At 39.3% G+C, this 20,920-nt stretch overlaps 1 protein-coding gene across 1 annotated transcript in view; it reads right to left on the reverse strand.

The window, feature by feature from the left end:
* The window catches only part of Fchsd2 (FCH and double SH3 domains 2), a 218,493-nt gene that overhangs the window by 178,913 nt on the left and 18,660 nt on the right, over positions 1-20,920 (reverse strand). The window contains 1 exon segment of the mRNA XM_028856701.2: positions 5,712-5,757. Coding sequence (XP_028712534.1) covers positions 5,712-5,757 — 46 coding nt within the window.

A 20,920-nucleotide genomic window follows, 5' to 3' on the forward strand; every position in this document is an offset into this window, starting at 1 on the left:
TCTACTATAGGGGTGAAGAAATCTCATCATTAAAGGCATGGTACAGTGGCACTCCCTGAAATCAGATGCTATTGGAAGTCTACAGAACTTGTGATTTGCAGACTCCCTTCCCAGTGTCTGGTGTGAGAAATTGCTCAGGACTTCAAAACAGACCTGTGCTCCAGAGTGTAACTATTAGTGCTTTGTAAGGAGGCAAGTGAGATATATCTGGCTGGCCTTTTTGAAGGTACTAACCTATTAAACCAAAAGATATCCAGGTAGTAGTCTCCATATACATAAAACTTACATTAGAGTCCCATTGTGAGAGGAAACATTTCATTCTTGAAAAAAATTTTTCTCCCTCTTCTTTCTGTTTTCAGTAATTCTACATGTTAATTATTTTTCCCCCACGGGATCAAGCATATGACTGTGAATGGAAAATAGGGAGCAGAAATCAGGTATTAGCAGTTTTTTCCATTTTTATTTGTGTATGATTTTTCAATATAAATGCAAGATGTAAAGCACTAATGCAAGTTAAAATGTTTCAGTGACTATGTTTCAACAGTTCACCTTTATGACAATTATAAACAAACAGCTAAAATTTTCTGGGTAGAAAAAGGAGCAAGAAATTAAAAGCATAAAAAGTAAAATAAGCAATGAGACATAGTGACACACACTTGTTAATCCTAACTGGGATAATTATCCCTCCCCATTAAGACAGGAGGACCATGAGTTCCCAGACAGCCAGGGCTACACAGAGAAAAGGGGGGGGGCACAGGGGGGTAGGGAAGGAGGAAAGAAAAACAGGCATGCTTATCTACAAGAGTTTCAAAACCACAGCTCTAGCCTAAATTCTTCCCTCTCTCCACTATTCTATGCTGGCCTAACCAATAATCATTAATAGAAACAGGATCTGGAGAGAAAAAGAAAAAAAGCAGAATAAGCAATTTTTTTTGTTTTGTTGTTTGAGACAGGGTTTCTCCATGTAGCCCTGGATGTCCTGGAACTTGCTCTGTAGAGCAGGCTGGCCTCAAACTCAGAGTTCCACCAGTCTCTGACTCAGAAGTACTGGGATTAAAGACATGTGCCACTGCCACCACACCCAGCTAAGCAGCTATTTTTACTCACTTCTTTAAAAGATGTACTACAGAACAGCCATGGAAAGATGAAAGTCTAGCAAATCTATGTGCCCAGGAAGACAAAATTTACTCACATCAACAATTTTCTTCTAACATTGCTTTACAACTTTAAAAATTAAACTATATAAAAATATATAGTGAAAAAAAATAAAAAAATAAAAAAAAAATATATAGTGAGACAAATATTAGCCTGTTTCTTCCCATTGTATTTCTAACACCTCTGTAAGCCAAAGAAAATAAGATACTACAATGAAGTCATTTTTTAAAAGCATCGATATAAATAGTAATCCCCTCAATTTTGTTCTGATGAGCTTTCTTAGTAGTGACCCTGTCTCCCTATTTACAGAATAAGCACAGAAGAAGAAAAAAGCTTCAAGTATACAGTACATGTGTTTCTCTAATAGCACAGAAAAGTTAAGTGCATTAAAGTGACTTGGCTACACTTTAAGCCTCTATACACATGGAATTCACCAAAGAGAATTCCTATCACAATTATGCAATCATGCGTACCATGCTGTACTGTTTGTAAATTTATTTCTTTAAAAAAAATTTTTTAAATAACAAAGTTTTAGGTGTTACAGAGTGATATTACAGGGTAATTGCCAGCATGAGTATGTTTATTCTGTGTTTGTCCTTCAGTAAGGAGCCGCCCTTAAAAGTCCACAATCTTTTCCTGTTCTTTCTCTCCAACCACAGTAACCTTTTGTATCCTTCCTTCACTAACAACATTCTGCCAAAGACTACAGGAAGTACATTAATACACAGAACTTGCCTGCGGAGATTTCAGTTTGAGTACTGAAAATGAGTTTACAAACACTTTAGTGGCTAGCTATCTTCAAGCCAGGCTTGATTTTACCCTAAGATTTAGTGCTAGTTGATGATCTTTTGGGGCTACTCTATTTTCAGAGATCCATTTGTTATGTTTGTATAAACAGACATTCAAGTCATCTGTTATTTCTGGAGAATTACAAAGTGAACTTCACAAACCACAGTTAAAAATTAAAACAATAATATTCCTGTAGAAAACTGAAACTGCCACGCAACCTGAAAGGGTTCACCACTCAAATTCCACCAAGTCTAATGAGAATCAGCAACATTTCTCTTTTCTTTCTTTTCCTCCTAACATTCCCCTAAAGCTATGTTACATGTATTACATGTATTTGAGGGAACATTTTTCAAATGATCTGTCTCAAGTTCAAATGACTTCTCTCTCTCTCTCTCTCTCTCTCTCTCTCTCTCTCTCTCTCTCTCTCTCTCTCTCTCTCTCTCACACACACACACACACACACACACACACACACACACACACACACACACACACAGATGTTGGAAAGACTCACTCTGTAGCACAAGCTCTCTTGAAATTCAACGAAAGCCTCCAAAGTATTGAAATCAGAAGCAGGAGCCATACCTGGCTGTTGCTGCTGTTTCTTAATAGACTGGCAATTTGCATTTCATTTGAAGTTTAAGGCAAAAATAAAATAAGCTTCATAAAAGATTGACCAAAGAGTGCCGGGTGGTGGTGGCGCACACCTTTAATCCCAGTACTTGGGAGGCAGAGCCAGGCAGATCTCTGTGAGTTTGAGGCCAGCCTGGTCTACAGAGCGAGATCCAGGACATGTACCAAAGCTACACAGAGAAACCCTGTCTGAGGGGGGGTGGAATAATTCAATAGCAGAGGCAGGCGAATCTCTGTGAGTTCGAGGCCAACCTGGTCTACAGAGTGAGATCCAGGATAGGCACCAAAGCTACATAGAGAAACCCTGTCTCAAAAAACCAAAATAATAATAATAATAAATAATAAATAAAATAAAAAAAGATTGACCAAAGAGCAGTGAAGTCCAAAGACCTTGCCTCTTCTCCCCCACAGGACAAAACCTGGCTTTTTAAAATACTTTTGCATTAAAATGACTTCTATATGTTCTCTGAATCTCTTAAATGCTCAAATCTTTTTGGCTATTCAATCTTCTATAAAGAGATAACCAGTATTACTAGTAATAGCTGCCTAAGAGTCATTTAAGAATGACCATTTAACCATAATGCCATGTCAGTGGCACTGAACAGTAAAAATTTAGTATAGTGGCCTGGAAGACTACATACATCCATAGAAAGAACGTAAGTGTAAGGACTATGCCCACTCCACTCTTTGGTGAGCACTGCTATATCCCTAGTATCTAGAAGAGTATTTGGTAAATACTTTCTCAATATATGAAAACAGATTTAAAATAAACATGTAATTTTTAAATAGTATATCATTAGGCTGAGAATGTAGCAAAGTGATGGAACATTTGTCTAGCATGTATTTGGCCCCCAGTTCAATCCCCAGCACCACAACATATATACAACAAAACAGAATAATATCAAAAACAATGAAATGGGCCAGGCGTGGTGGCACCTGCCTTTAATCCCAGCAACTTGGGAGGCAAAGGCAGGAGGATCTCTAAATTAGAAGCCAGTCTACTCTACATGTCAAAGTTCAGGCCGACCAGAAATAAACTGGGAGACTCTGTCTCATTCATATACATACATACATACATACATACATACATACACACACACATACATACATACATATATACATGCAATACACATACACATATATGTGAATTAAAATTGATAAATTGGGAAGGGAAACAAATGACAAATATGTATGAAGATGAAACCCTTTACTTTGTATGCTAAAATAAAAATTTTAAATAAATTAAAAAAACAGGTAAAGTAATAAAGAAAATAAAAAGTTCAAGCATCTAAATTAGAATTCTTTTTTTCCTTTCTCTTTCCTTCTTTTCTTTCTCCTTCAGTGCTGGAGATCAAACTCAAAGTCTTGCACATGATGAACAAGTACTCTGAGCTCCATCCCCAGCCCCCATTTCTTTTAGCAATAAAAAACAATCTTGCTTACTTACTTATCTACTTACTTATCTTTTGTGTGTAAGAAGTAGGTATGTGAGTGTGAGTGCCTATGGAGGTCAGAGGACAGCCTCCACTGTCAGTCCTCAAATTCCACCGTGTTCGAGACATGGGTCTCTTATCTGTGCACATGTATGCTTCTGGGAACTCTCTTCTCCGCCTCCCATCCCTCTGTAGGAGCACTGGAGAGTACAGACACATGCTACCTCATCTGGCTTGTTTGTAGGTTCCGAGGATCAGCTCAGGTCATCACAATTATATAAGCAACTTACTCCCTGCACCATCTTCTCAACCCAGTCTTCCTATTTAGATAACAGATGATACACCAACAATGAGTAACATCTGAAATTCTGGATCTCCCAAAAAGACCGTAGATAGTGCAATGACAGAGGTAATACAATAATATAATAATACAATAAAGTCCCACAATAATGGCAAATGCTGAAATTTCCAACTGATTTTAAAATATTTATATATAGGAGCTGGAGAGATGGCTCAGTGGCTAAGAGTAGTAGATACTCTTGCAGAGAATCCAGGTTTGATTTCCAGCACCCACATGGAGGTTCATAACTGTCTATAACTCCAGTCCTAGGGGATCTGATGCCCTCTTGCTTCCATGGGCACCAGGTACAGACACAGTACACAAGAAACACAGGAAAGCAAAACACTGGTACACCCAAAATAAAATTAAACTCTATTTGATTTTTCTCTAAGCTTTGCCAAATATTTCAGTGTAACAAACTTTCATATTTTCAGAAGAGTAGCAAAAAAAAAGTAGACGAAATAATTTTTGGAAATTGTAAGAAACTATTATCAATACTGGAGATTCAACCATGAAACTGACCCATATCTATGATATTTTTCTAACTTACCACAGCCACCAAACAAATCACAAAATCTTATTAGGCTCAGCATCACTTATATAGCATTAGTGCGACATAATGCTAAATAGTGGAGTTCAGATCCCAAGCACCCTGTCAATATGAGGCCAGCATGTGGCCTCCTGTAATCCCAGCACTCTGAGGTAAAGACAGAGGATCCCCTGGAGCAAGCTGTCTAGCTAGACTATCTCTGCCAGCCAAGGTTCAAGTGAGAAACCTCACCTATGATCTTCTTATAAAGAAGCCTTACTTTAAGATTTAAATGGATCCAAAAAGGGAATTAGGCAGAACTACACAATGAGACTTTGTCTCAAAAATAAAATAAAACAACGTAAAATAAATTTTGGCAGGGCTTGGTGGCACATGGCTTTAATCCTAGAATTCAAGAGGCAGAGGTAGCAGATCTCTGTGAGTTTGAAGCCAGCCTGTTCTACATAGACAGTTTAGGGCCAGCCAGAATGACATGGTGAGAGCTTGTCTTTTTTTAAAAAAAATCAGAAAGGAACAGCCAGGTGGTAGTGGTGCACACCTTTAATCCAGCACTTGGGGAGGCAAAGGCATGTGGATCTCTGAGTTCAAGGCCAGCCTGGTCTAGAGAGTTCCAAAACAGCCAGGGCTACACAGAGAAACTCTAACAAAAAGAAAAAGGAAAAAAAGAAAAAGAAAAAAATTTAAGGGCACCAAAGGAAGACAGTCACAAGTGGGCAGGCAGCAGAAGGAGTCCAAGGTTCTCCTTGACAGGATATCTGATCTTAAGTCAAGCAGAGGTGTCCGAAGAACAGGGACTGCAGCCCACACTCACCTGTGCGTACTCTCTTTCAATAGCAGCCTTCTTCTGACTGAAAGTCCTAGAAATACAAACAAAAATCAATCACCAAAAGTAGAACTTTAAAACCTCATGTAAATTAATCAACACAGCTTTAAATACTGCCTTGTAAGATATGTGGGGGTGGGGGAGGGGAATGAGCTAAGACAAAGAAACCACACCAGCACAGTCTCTTTTCACAGGAGTTACAGTAACAAGAATAAGGCTACTGGAAGCTATGATGTAAGAATATACTTCCTATACATGGATTATTTCAGACTCTATGGCTCACATGCTCACATGCTAACACTTACAGCTGGGCACAATGGTGTTTGCCTACAGTGCCAACTACTCCTATCTTGTCTCTACTGTGCTGGAATTACATACATGCACCACTTACACCTGGCATTTTTTTTGTTTTGTTTTGTTATGTTTTGTTTTTCGAGACAGGGTTTCTCTGTGTAGCTTTGCGCCTTTCCTGGAACTCACTTGGTAACCCAGGCTGTCCTTGAACTCACAGAGATCTGCCTGGCTCTGCCTCCCGAGTGCTGGATTATAGGCGTGCGCCGCCGCCGCCGCCGCCGCCGCCGCCGCCACCACCACCCAGCCTACACCTGGCATTTTTACATGTGTTCTGAAGATGGAACTCAGGTCCTCATGCTTATGAGTACTCTACTGAGCCATCCTCCCAACCCCATTTAGCTTAAATTTAACTTTATTTAACTTAAATTTAAATTTAACACTTCATTTACATTTATATTCATTTTACACTTACATTACATTTACATTCAAAACATTTCTTTTAACTGCTGAATATCCCACTATATGGTTACACCACATTTTGTTTATCCTTGGATCTAGTGATAGACATGAGTCATTTCTACGTCTTAGCTATTAAAAATAATGCTGTCATAAGCACCTAAGTTTCTATCTGTACACATGTACATCACACACACATACAATAGTGCATGCTTATAGCACAGTGTGGAGGTTGGAGGACAACTTTGTTACACTGGTTCCTCCTTCTACCTTTATAGAGATTCTGATGATTGAACTTAGGTCATCAGGATTTACCCACTGAGTCATCTTGTTGGCCTGAGATATATATTTTAAATGATCTTGTGTGTGTGTGTGTGTGTGTGTGTGTGTGTGTGTATGTGTAAATGTAGAAAAGCTAAATCATATGATAATTTCGCTTTAACTTTTGAGGAACTATCAGAATGATCTCAATAACAAGTATAATATTTTGTATTCATAGTATATTTTTTAATTTAATAGTAAAATACAAGAACTACTCTAGGTAGTCCATGCTGGCCTCAAACTCCCCATCTCCTTAACTCAACTTCCTGAGTGCTGGGATTAACTATGTGCCACCACACCTAGCTACAAATGTTCTTTTTTATTTATTTCTTAGTGTGTGTGTGTGTGTGTGTGTGTGTGTGTGTGCGTGTGCGTGCGTGCGTGCGCACACGCCCTGAGACAAGAATCCCCATGAAGCTGGAGGCACCTGATGTGGGTGCTGGGAATTAACTGGGATCCTAAAACAGTGAATGAGAAACCTTTCTAATGCTGTGGCCCTTTAATACAGTTCCTCATGTTGTGGTGATCCGAATCATAAAATTATTTCTGTTGCTACTTCATAATTCTAATTTTGCTACTGTTATGAATCATACTGTAAATATCTGTTTTCTGATGGTCTTAGGTGACCCTGTAACCCCAAAGGGCTCATAAACCCACAGGTTAAGAACCACTACTCTAAATGACCAATAGGTGCTCTTAACCTCTGCATCTCCATATAAATGTTCTTATGGAATCTAGAATAGAGGATCTTATGGGCTATGCATGCAGCTCAGAGGTAGAAACTTTGCTTAGCACATGAGAAAATATGATCAGAGTTATGGTTTCTGACTGGAAATTTCTTTAAAAAACAAAAAATTAGCCATCAGAGGTGGCATATGCCTTTAATTCCTACACTCACTCTCTGTGAGTTCAAGGTCAGCCTGGTCCACAGTGAGTTCTAGGACAGCCAGGGCTGATATACGGAGAAACCCTGTATCAAAAATCCAAAACCAAAAAAATTAATTTGTTTCATCAATGTTATCTCTAGTCACTAGAAAAAATATTACGGCCTAAAATACTGAGTCTTTCACAGAAAGTATTCATTTTATTTTTTTCAAATTCATCAGAGGAATAACCACAGCAGATATGGCCTTACAAAAAGAATTTCTTAAATCAGAAGCCCTGGAAATAAAAATTACTTTCTAATGCATAAGTTGCCGAGTGAATACTATGTTAGCATCATTTAAACTCTCAGAGTTCTTGATGACCAGGAATGCTGTGAACAAGCAGAGCAATCCTACCTACTTATTCATCCATCTGTATGCATGTATATGTGCATTTTGGATAGAGACAACAGGTTTTTGGGGTTTTTTTTTTTCTGTTTGTTTAGATGAGGTCTTGTCAAGTAGCCAGAATGACCTCACACTCCCCCTCTTCCTGCCTCTACCTGTTCAGTGCTATAAATACAGATATGCACCACCATACATGGGTCTAAGCAGTAATACTGTCAAAGAAATCCTTTTTTTTTTTTAACAATAAGTCCCAACAGTAAGTATAAAAAACTCAAATGAGGCCGAACAGTGGTGGTGCATGCCTTTAATCCCAGTACTCAGGAGGCAGAACCAGGCGGATCTCTGTGAGTTCGAGGCCAGCCTGCTCTACAGAGCAAGATCCAGGACATTAACCAAAACTACACAGAGAAACCCTGTCTCATAAAAACCAAACACAAACAAAAACCTCAAATGCTTTTTGTTGCTCCACTTACAGCTCTCTACAAAAAGCAGAACAGATATAATGTAATCCTTAAAGGCCCCAGGACTTTTAGATGATAAATGATTATTCATTTCAACTTGAAGTCACCATCTGCAATGGCCCCTAAACAAGTCAGCCTGACCTCTTTAGCTATGGAGGAACTAGATTTAGGCTTCCTCCAATATAAGGCTTTTCGTTTGCCTCAAAAACCCCTCATTCAGGGTGCCTACCTCTTCAGTGGTCTTATCTCTCTACCTTCTGAATAACACACTGTAGCTTCTCCACAAGGACTTGCTGCTTCCTTGGACACTTTCTTCTACTAACATAAAGATGGCTTTTTTTCTTAAACATCATGAACTAACTAGCTGGCTTCAAATGTTCCTTCTGTAGCTTTTTCACCTCTCCCAGTGTTCATATACTTGAAGGGAGCAGAGTGTGCTCTGGGTAAGGCTTCGGACAAAGGCAATGCAGAGGTTGATTTGATCTAAGCAAACAACGGAAACTTTCTCCATAGCAGCAAAAAGGCTTCTGTGCTTTCCCTTTCTCCTATCATTTGTGTCCCCTGGAGTAGCAATTTTAAACTTCCTTTACCAACTTTTCCTTTGTAGTCACAACTTGGTTAACTATTTGGCACAAAGGCCTATCTTTCAAGATGCCTTCCCCACTAACCTTAATCATTCTTAGCTTTTGTCCTGAAGTGAAACACATGCAATCCTCCCTTTCAACTGGCTGATTTCAATACAGTTGAGGAATAAGAAGGCAGAGAATGAGAAAGTCTGGCATCAGCTGATCAGTCAGAACACATGTAACAGTTACTAAATTCTCCTTTTGATGTCGGTACAGTGTATGATACCTCAAAACAAATATACTAATAACATGAAGGATCAATGACTACAGAGCAATATATAAATAATAATGGAAAAGTTGTCAATATTTCAAGTTGTCAATATTTCAAGAATTATCAGAATGTGACTTTGAGCCAGGCAGTGGTGGCACATGCCTTTAATCCAAGCACTCAGGAGTGAGAGGAACTCTGTGAGTTCCTAGGCAAGAGAGTTCCAGGATAGCCAGAGCTGTTACACAAAGAAACCCTGTCTCGAAAAACAAAACAAACTAAAAAAAGTAAGACACAAAGTAACAAGCCTCTGGAAAAATGGTACCAAGTGATTTATTTAAAGCAGGTGATCACAAACCTTTAACTAAATTTAATTTACTATTTTATTTATTTTACTTTCAGTGTATCTCATTTTATTTTGTGGGATGAATTCTTACTATATTGCTAAGGCTTTCCCAAAGTAGGCTCAGACTTTCCCTAAGTATCTGGACTATAGACATGCACTACCACATCCATTCTTAAAGTTTCAATTTTTAAAAAACAAATAAAACAACAACAAAAACAATCCACAGTACTCTGAAGCACAATAAAATAAGGTATGCCAGCATAAAGACTGAGACATGAACCCTGCTTTGAAAGGATTCACTAACAGAAGGCCCACAAATGCTACAGTCATACAGTGACAAATAGGAACGACTCTTGTTTCTAAAGAACTAGATTCCCTTAGTTTTCCTGACTATACTTCAGTTCCTTACCAATAAAATGAGAAGACAATAAAGCCAGAATCTTTCTGTCTACAATCATATCTACAATCCTAGCACTGAGGAAGCTATAGAAATATCTTGAGTTTAAAGCTAACCTGCACAACAAAGTGATTTCCAGGTCAGTCTAAGTTATATAAAGAGACTCCATGGTGTGGGAAGACAGCACAAATGTGTACTAGTGTGAAAGAGAGAGCTTACCTCATAGAATTATAAAAAGTAATTAGTACATGTTTTTAAAGTACTTGGAACAAACAGCTTCTCCACAAGGACTTGGCAAATACTATAAATTTATTTATTAAATAAGTAAAAATATATTCCACATTTACATTATGGTTTATCTAGTTTCAACATTTTGACTAGTTGAATATAGAAAATGCTAAGAAAAAATGTATATTTTAAACTGCTATAGTCTTAAATGCCAGGAAAAGAAGTCCAAATTCTTTCCTTCTCAGAAACCACTCAAAAGCAATAGAAAATAAAAACAACAACAAAAAATAACAAACGTAAAGCAAGGCATGTGGTTTAATACCTATCATCCCAGCTCTCAGGAGGCAGAGGCAGAAGTACTTCAAGTTTACAGCCAACCTGGGCTACATGGTGAGATTCTGTCTTTAAAAAAGAAAAGATGTTATTCTGATCTACCACAAAACCAGAAGATATACAACCTGTAAGCAGAAAATGTGCCAAAAGGACAGACATCTGGATAACAAGGGAAAGGGAAGAAGACAGGAGGCCTCAAGTCTCAAGCAAAGGAAGGACTACATTTCTTCACAGCAGTTCTTGAATCATAAAACTTAAAACCAGCATTTGCCACAAGAAAAACTGGGCCTATGAGCTGGCAGAGCATTTCCTGCGTATTTTGAAGAAGTGGAGCCAGAAATGAATTAGGAATTCTACAAACAAGCCATGCTGGCATCGAGTGGACTGACTGCTGGTGCAGCAGCACAGGTCTGTACTGCAAGCAGACTTGCCTTTCAGCCTGGCTGAGGACAAAGTACGGCCTGCCGTGTGTGTGTGTGTGTGTGTGTGTGTGTGTGTGTGTGTGTGTGTGTGTGTGTGTGTGTGTGTGTAAGAGAGAGAGAGAGAGAGAGAGAGAGAGAGAGAGAGAGAGAGAGAGAGAGAGAGACCTGGAACCTACTGTGTTTGTGTGGTGTGTCCTGGAAGCTTGTAGTCCAGGGGTGTGTGTGTGTGTCTGTCTGTCTGTCTGTCTGTGTATATGTGTGTCCTGGAACCTACTATGTAGTCCACGTGTGCCTTGAAATCGAAACCTTTCTAACTCAGCTTCCAAAGAGCTAGGATTATAGATATGCATGCATGCCCACTGAAATAATTTTCTTTTCAAACTCATACATGCTACCCTGCTCTTAAAGAAAAGTACTATAAAACTGGACAACAGTAGCCACTCTGGGCAACCAATATCTAAAATCCCAATAAATGCTATGGGAGAAAAACCACCGTATTCAATTCAACTCAACTAAAACAGGAGGACCATAAATAAAACATTTTAAATAAAGAAGAGGCAGGAGGACCAGAAGAAAAACATGCTCACTGCCTTGGTAGTGGTACACACTTGTAATCCCAACACTGATTACTAGTTTGCTCCTCCCATTCTGCTGAGCCTGCTTTCTTATATAACCCAGGACCACCTGCTTAGAAGTGGCACTGTCCACAGTGAACCCAGCCCTCCCACATGAATCACTAATGAAGAAAATGCCCCAGAGATTTTCCCACAGGCAATCTGATGGAGGTATTTTCTCAACTAAGAAACCAAGAAGTACATCAAACAAACTGGATATAAGCCCAGTGGTAGGGCAGGTACCTAGCAAATCCAAGCCCCTGGGTCCAATTCCCAGCACTAGAAAATTGATCAATTAATTAGTTAATTAAAACACAGGCCTTTATTCCCAGCACTTGGGAGGCAGCGGCACTCTGAGTGCAAGGCCAACATGATCTACCTATCAAGTTCAAGGCTAGCCAGGCCTTGAACATAGTACATAGTAAGACATCATCTCAAAAACAAAAGGGTGGGGAGATGAATTTTACTGTATATAAACAAAATCTTCAATAATGTCACAAAAAAAACCCAGAAAAAAGCAGTAAGAACTATCGTTCTTAAGTCCCTACTACTGGAAAACCCCAAAACACTACCTTTTTTTTAATGTGTTGGGAGTAGGGAGATGGCTCAGCTTGCCACACAAACATGAGGAACTGAACTCAGATTCCCAGTATTCAGGTAAAAATCCAAGTGCTGGGGAGATGGAGACAAGAGGATCACTGGGTCTGGCTAACCAGCTAGTCTAGCTGAATCAGTAAGCTCCAAGTTCAATGAAAAACAATGTCTCAAAAGTAACATGAAAAGCACTGGGGAAGACATCACTCATTGAAGACTCACACACCACATGCAACCACCTACACACACAAACATTATACATACACACACAAAAGCTAGGCTTTCTCATTTCTGAAAACTTAACCAGCTTCTATTTTTATGAGATATTTAGGCATCATCTCTTACAGAAATCACTAACTGAAACCAGATTCTAGACCAAGTATCGTTTTCTATACTCCCAAAACACCTATTCATCTTACAACTACATACACTAAAAATACCTGCATTCCTGCCTCCCCACTCTTCTCCCTGCCCTCTCTCCCCGGGATGTCCAGAGAATTTGCTACGTAGACCAGGCTGGCCTCAAACTCACAGAGATCCACCTGCCTCTCCTTCTTGTATGCTGGTATTCAAGGTGTGTACTACCATGCCTAGTACCTATCTCTATCATACAATGTTTTTATATCCACAAGCATTAAGCTTTATGCTGACACAGAAATTTTCAATTAAATTGAAATTAATGTATATAAAACTTACAGATACTGTTCCTGCCAAGTGAAGGAAAATGTACTTCTTTTTTTTAAGGTGTCAAAAAATTAAAAAGGAAAAGAAAGGGATTACCAGCATCCTTCATACTGTTTTTTAAGACCCATTTTTATTGATACTTATGTTTCTCTGTGTGTGCCATGTAAGTACAGGTACCCAAAGGCCAGAAAAGAACACTACAACCCATGCATCTGAAGTAAGCTGCCCAACATGGATACTAGGAACATAATTCAGGTCCTCTGGAAGAGCAACAAGCACTTTTTTAACTTTTCGTTCATTTTTTGTGGGTTTTATATCATGCATCTTGATCCCATTCATCTTCCCATCCCTTTGTATCTGCCCTCTGCCCTTGCAAACCACCCCCCCAAAAAATAAAGTAAGATTTAAGAGAAAAGGAAAAAAGAAAGAACAGTCTCATCATGGAAACTGTAGTGTGACACAGTGAGTCACACAGTATACTCTTTAGTCCATGCATCTTTACTGCAACAAGCACTCTTAACCACTGAGTCATCTTTCTACCCCCTTTTCATTTATATTTGTACAAATTTATTTTGGACATTCATTAAATCTAGATCTAATTATAAAAAGCCGTATTAATTTGACATGCTAGTCTTCTAGCTGTCCCCCAAGCTATGAAGAAAAGGTTTGTCATGGCCTTTTTGTTTGTATGTTTTATATTTTGTTTTTGAGGCAGGTTCTATGTCTTCCTGGCTGTCCTGGAGGTCACTATATAGGCCTTGAACTCACAGAGCTCTTCCTGCCTCTGCATCCTGCAGGATCAAAGATATGCCCCACCTCAACTGACTAGTCTTTTAACTTTTTTAAAGCACCCATATAACCTTCCTTTTTACAATGTCTAAAACAAGATACCTGAAGTCCTAGTAAATACTACTACTGCAAATTACAAGTAAAAAATGCAAAACCTCTCAGCAGCTGCCAAGAACCTGACAGTCACACTTTCCAACCATGCACAAAACTCATCTTAAATGCAGGCTGAAATATAGAAGCTAGTGGCTATCTGTGTAATTCCAGCCCAGCTCACTTGGCCCAATGCTTGGCATTAGTGAGAAACACCATGTACACTTTACACCTGCTACAATTAAATAGCACACAAGGTAATATCACTTTACTCTGCTTCTACTAAACAAGAAAAAGATGGGGGAGCAAAACCAGTATAGTCAGGCACAGTGGCACTTGCCTATAATCCCTTCACTGCAGAGGTGGAGGCATGAGGAACAGGAGTATAAGGCCAGTCTTGGCTTCAAAGGAAGTTCAAGGCCAGCCTCAACCCTGTCTCCAAAACAAATCATTAATTTAAAACATGAGAGCTAGAGTACTCAGTGGTAAAATTCTAAATAGAAAAATATTATGATTTCATATATTAAACAGAATAAAGCCAAACATGGTGGTGCATGACTGTACTCCCTGCATTTGGGAGGCTGAGGCAGGAGGACTGCTGCAAATTCAAGGTCAGCCTGCTGTATACAGAAGGTGCCAGGCCAGCCAGTGATACATAGCAAAGCCATGTCTAAGGAAAGGCAAAAAAATAAAATAAATAAGCAAGCGAAGAGAACACATTTATTTGAAGCAGTCTAGCAAGAGACTGAGCCACAGAGCCCATCCTGTAAAAACAGTAATAATCTCCTGTCAGAACAGCACTTTAGGTTTTTATTTGATAATGTAATTCTCCCAAATACCACCTGATAATTCAGAATTGTCTTGACTGTTCTCAGATTTCACTATTTTAAAGTTGAGAATCTGTTTCACAAATTTGATGAGGGGAAAGTCTTTTTGAGAACTGTATTTGAATGCCACTAGATTTACAGGCTAGAAAACTGATGTTTAAATGAATCTTTATCTATAGGTTAGTATGTATTTCTACATTAGTTCAAGTCTTCTTTTACAGCTTCAGGAAGTTTTTTTTTAAGATTTATTCATTTATTATGTATACAGTGTTCTGCCTGGATTTATGCTTGCACACCAGAAGGCATTAGATCTTATTACAGATAATTGTGAGCTACCATGTGGTTGCTGGGAATTGAACTCAGGACCTCTGGAAGAGCAGCCAGTGCTCTTAACCTCTGGGCCATCTCTTCAACCCCTCGGAAGTTATTTTTTTAATTCTTTCCATAAATTTTTGGCAAGCACTTAAGATTTAATCTTGAGTATCCTTATGAGTCAGCTTGTTTACTATTGCTCTTGATCGTGGAATCATTTTCTTACTTGTATAAATGGTGGTTTCTAGTGTATACAAGCAATGTTCACTTTATTATAATTAGCAGCCTTGCCCAAATCATCAGTTTTCACATATTGTATCTATTCTCAGGTCCTAACTGGTGTGTGCTTGTTTGTTTGCTTTCAAACAGGGCCTGACTGTGTAGCCAAATTGGCTTGGAACACTAGGATTATAGTCATTCACCTCCAAGCTTAAGATCCTTACTGGTTTTTGTTTTGTTTTGTTTTGCTTTGCTTTGTTTTGTTTTGTTTGAGACAGGGCTTCTCTGTGTAGCTTTGGAGCCTGTCCTAAACTCGCCTGTGGTGATACATTATGTACCCTAATAAACTCTGCCTGAAGATCAGAGGACAGAACAAGTCACTAGATTAAACATAGAGGCCAGACAGTGGTGGCATACACCTTTAATCCTAGCATTCATGAGGCAGAGATCCATCTGGATCTCTGTGAGTTCAAAGCCACCCTACATGAAATTTGTAGTGGTATTTGCTCCACCCATGACCTTGGGCTATACAGCCCAAAGGAGGTGGTGCTTCCTACCGTTGTTCCTGACCAATTATAAGGAGGTGGAGAAGGGTCACATGCCCCTTCTCCCTGCTCCTGCCTGCGAGGTGGATTCCCTCCCAGTCAGAACAGAGGACAGCTTCAGCTGTCTACTCCCTTCTGTATTCGTGAGTGTATTTCCTCAATTTATATCTTAATAAATTCTGTTACCCATTTAATAGACTCGTGTGGATTGATGGTGATAAGTGGTGCCCACGTGACAAAAGACCACATATTCCCTGTAGCTCCTGCCCGCAGCCTCTGCAGCAGCATCCGTAGGACCAGAAAAACTTCCAACTACAGAGACTGACTCAGTCTAAGAGAGAAACAGAGCCAGACAGTGGTGGCACAAATCTTTAATCCCAGCATTTGAGATCTCATGCCTTTGCTTGGGAAGCACACACGTGCCTTTAATCCCAGGAAGTAATATGGCAGGGCAGAGAAAGGTGTATAAGGTGTGAGGAGACAGGAACTAAAGGCTTTTTCGGCTGAAGCCCTTTTGGCTGGAGCTCTTTCAGGCTGAGGAGTTGGTGAGGTAAGAGGTGGTGGCTGTGACTTGCTCTCCTTCTTCAATTTTCAGCTTTCACCCCAATATCAGGCTTCGGGTTTTTTATAAGACATTTAGAAATCCGTGTTACACTTGCCCTAGACCAGGCTGGCCTCAAACTGTGAGAGATCCACCTGCCTCTGTCTTCTGAGTGCTGGGATTAAAGGTGTGTGTCACCACTGCCCAGCCCTTACTGTTTTTAAATGGTAGGAAATTTGACATTTTTTTCCTAATCCTGTACTCTCAGTCATTTAAGCTGTCTTCTGATATTGAGGAGTAAATCAGTCAACATTCCTCAGGAGAAATAGAATGAACAAGAGAAAAAGATATATAGGTAAGAGGTAAAATAGAGATAGATAGATTTTTGAGAATATGGTCCATATAACTGGGGGGTGCTGACAAGTCTGAAATTTGTAGAGCAGGGGGGCAGACTAGAAACTCAGGTGGCAATTAGTGCTATAGCCTTGAAGGAGAATTCCTTGTAGAAACTTTCAGTTTTGCTCTTAGTACAGCCTTTTAAATGACTAATAAGGCATACTAACTTCACTGAGGGTAATTTCTTTACCTTAAGTAAACTGACTGTAAATGTCAACCACATCCACAAAGTTCCTTCATAGCAACATGGAGATTAGTATCTGATTAAATAACTTATTTACTTACTACAACCTTACCAAGCCATAACATAAATCAAACCACCACATGACGTTACAGGTGCTGTGGGACAGTCTATATGTCAAATTGCTCTGATTAGTCAATAAATAAAACACTGGTTGGCCAGTGGCCAGGCAGGAAGTAGGTGGGACAAGGAGAGAGGAGAATTCTGGGAAGCAGAAGGCTGAGGAGGGAGACACTGCAGCCGCCGCCATGACCAGCAGCATGTAAAGACTCTGGTAAGCCACCAGCCACGTGGCAAGGTATAGATTTATGGAAATGGATTAATTTAAGATATAAGAACAGTTAGCAAGAAGCCTGCCACGGCCATACAGTTTGTAAGCAATATAAGTCTCTGTGTTTACTTGGTTGGGTCTGAGCGGCTGTGGGACTGGCGGGTGACAAAGATTTGTCCTGACTGTGGGCAAGGCAGGAAAACTCTAGCTACATACAGGTGTCTTGTTATGGCTTTAATGAGAGGTCTTCTAAAACACCATCAATACATAAACATGTGTCAACAGACTTTTGATAGTTTTCAACACTATACCTGACTTATGATGATTATTCTTTCCTATTACTTCATTTGATAAGCTGAGTTTTTGGTCTTTTGAAATACAGTCTCCCTACATATTACAGTTTCAACCTTCCTGCCTTGGCCTCCTACATGCTGAAACCTGTAGACATGTGCTACCTGTAGCTGGAAGATTTCTCCGGTCCTGCTCAGTCCCATGGTCCCGCGGCCGTGTATAAAATAATCATTCAGAGGCTTAATATTATTTACAAATTGTATGGCCTATATCAGGCTTCTTGCTAGCTAGCTCTTTCATCCTTAATTAACCCATTTCTATAAATCTATGTTTTGCATGTGGCCATGGCATTACCAGTCTGTTGGCATGGTGCTCCTTGGGCAGCGGGCTAACGTCTCCCCCTCTGCCTTTCTTGGCCTCGCCTTCAGTCTGAATGTATCGCCTAACCTTTTTCTGCCCTGCCATAGGCCAATGTAGCTTTATTTATCAACCAATCAGAGCAACATATATTCCCAGTGTACAGAAAGACATCCCACAGCACTACCATACCAGCTCTTGTAACTTTTTAAAAACACACATTATGTTATTGTTGTTTTTCTAATTTGTAGAGATGAACACTAAAGCCCACAAATTTTTAAGGTTTTTCTCTTTCCTGACAAATTCATTAAGCTGGGTATAGTGGTGCACACTTGCAATCCCAGTACTCGAGAGGCAGAAATAGTAGGAAAATACTGCGTTTGAGGCCAGCATGGGCTGCAGTGAATTCAAGGCTGCCTAGGCTATAAAGCATGAGACCCTGTCTCAAACAATAAGAACCATAAAATACATGGATATGGGAGGGTAGAAGGGAAAGCATATACATGAGGATATAAATTCAGGGCCTCAAACATATTAGGCATATGTTGTACAAGTGAGCTATACCTTTGTTACATGCAACATTTGTTGTTGTATAATTTAGTAGTTTTCAGTACAAGTTTAATGTTTTACAGGTAGTTTTGCTTCGCTTTAGTTCCCAAACACAAGCAGGGAGATCAAAAGAAAGTCTCAAGAGTTAACTGTGAAATTTTTCAAACATAAAACAAAATAATTTTGCAGTTCACACCCATATAGCTATTACCTAAGTTCTGCCACAACACTTCATAATACCTGCTTTTTATCACATATATCTCTCTAGCCATCCATTTTACTTTTGGTGCAAACTGTAACAATATACACTAAAAACACTTGCTCCTAAATCTTTCAGCATGCAGTCCAATGTTTTCTTAGCCTATTATGGAAAACTACATACAACTAAGAATACCAATATTGTGTATAAATTATTGTACCTTTGACAATCATACACCAGTCAAGATGTCTGGTACCAGTGTTTAACTATGTACCTAAACACCAGTCAAGATACAGGATGGTAATTCCAGACAGCTTCCTCATGGCACTACCTAGTCAAGTCCCACCCTTATCCTCCAGAGGAAACCATGATACATTCTTTTTTTTTCTTTTGATACAAGATTTTGCAATAGCTAAGGCTAGCATCAAGTAAACAATTATGTCTCAGCCTGAGTACTACGACTACAGACTTGTACCAACACAAATGGCTCTGATTTACTTTCCATCAAAAATTAGTTTGGGGCCAGCGAGACAGCTCAATGGTAAGGGCATTTGCAGTCATGTCTGACAGCCAGAGTTGGGATCCCCAGTTTCAAATGGTTGAGGGGAGAACTGACTCCCTTGAATTGTCGTCTGACTTCTATATGCATACTATCATCATTTGTTCATGAACACATATGTACACACATGTACGCACGACAAATAAATAAATAAAAATAAATAAATGTAGGGGCTTGGAAGATGGTTCAGCAGTTAAAGTGTTTGCTGAGTGAGTGTAAGGATCAGAGTTTGGATCTCCAGAAAACCATGTAAACACAAGAGGAATTCTAGACCCAGAAGGCAGAGATAAGAGATGCCTAGCGTACACTGACTTGCAAGACAAGCCACATAAGCCAGCTCTGGGTTTGACTGAGAGACTCTGCCTCAAAGAATTAAGTAGAAGAACAATCAAGGATGGTTCCCGTCATTAACACTGGGCCTCCACATGCATGCTCACACATGTACATGTTCACACATCCTCATCCTCAAATACACATGCACTCATATACATGCAAAAAAGTGCATACATACACATGCACACCATACACAAAAAAATGGGAAAAATAAATAGGTAAACATAATTTAAATTTTTAGTAACTATTAGCCCAGCGTGGCAACACACACTTGAAACCCCCACACTTGGGAGGTAGGCTCAGGACTGCCACAAGTTCAAGGCCAGTTGAACTTAGGAAGGAAGGAACTTACTTCACTAGAAAGAAAGAAAATAACTTCACTAATACTAATTAGATGCCAAAGGTTACATTTCAGCAATAACTGCTATGAATATTTAAGGAATATTATGTTTAATAGATATACAGTAAAACATTTACCAATATTACTAGGTCACTCAGTTTTAATTTGGATAGTAGGTAATATTCACCCAGTTCAAAATTCAAAACACAGAAAAAAGGGTATACAACAGAGTCTCTGCTGATTGTCCCACCTTCTAGCCATCAGAGAAGAAAAACAAATATCACTAAAATATAATCCAGAGGACATACTCCAACTGTTTCCTTGGAACCACAGATACAGTAATACTTATTTCATGATACCAAAAATAACATTTTCTTTTGAATTGGGGTTATTTTATTTCAAAGCTCACAAAACAAAAAACACCTGGGTGACTAGATTCATACATAAATGCCAAAAAGGAGATCAAATGGAACATTAAAATAAAGCATGCCCAAACAACATACTGAAGCAAAATAAGGTATCAGCGATTAGTCCACAGAATAAAAAGTTCTGTACTCGGCGATATCAGTCACTGAAAAGGAGCAGCTGCTCATGTCGTCCTGAGACTGACGAAAGGGCACAGAATGACAACTGCAGGTTCAGATGGGTATTTCAAGGACTTATAAAGGAAAACACCAACCTGCCATCACAGGCCTCCTCAGCTAAAACACTCCTTCACACTGTATCCTTCAAGACTGAACTGTCAATCCTGTTAGCGAAGGGGAAATGATCCAGACGGGGTCAGTTCTAGCTCGTATTTGTCTTTCCTGACTTTCTGTACAGCCACTTCACTAACCTCTCACTTAAGAAGTAAAAGGAAGTGAATAAAATAAACTTGCCTACGGGGCTCTTAGATCGACATTTCTGTGAACTGTCAATGTTCTAGAAGTGGCAAAAATTTTAACCACTCCTATATTCCTAAAAAAGGATCCCTAGGAGCCAAATGGCTTATTGGCCATTATGTAGGGCAAATATAAAACCCTTCTCTTAACTTAAGATACTGAATTCAAAGGGAGTTGGGAGTAGATACAGTTTACATGGAAT

The sequence above is a fragment of the Peromyscus leucopus genome, chromosome 1 (genome assembly GCF_004664715.2).
Source record: "Peromyscus leucopus breed LL Stock chromosome 1, UCI_PerLeu_2.1, whole genome shotgun sequence".
Lineage (NCBI taxonomy): Eukaryota > Metazoa > Chordata > Mammalia > Rodentia > Cricetidae > Peromyscus > Peromyscus leucopus.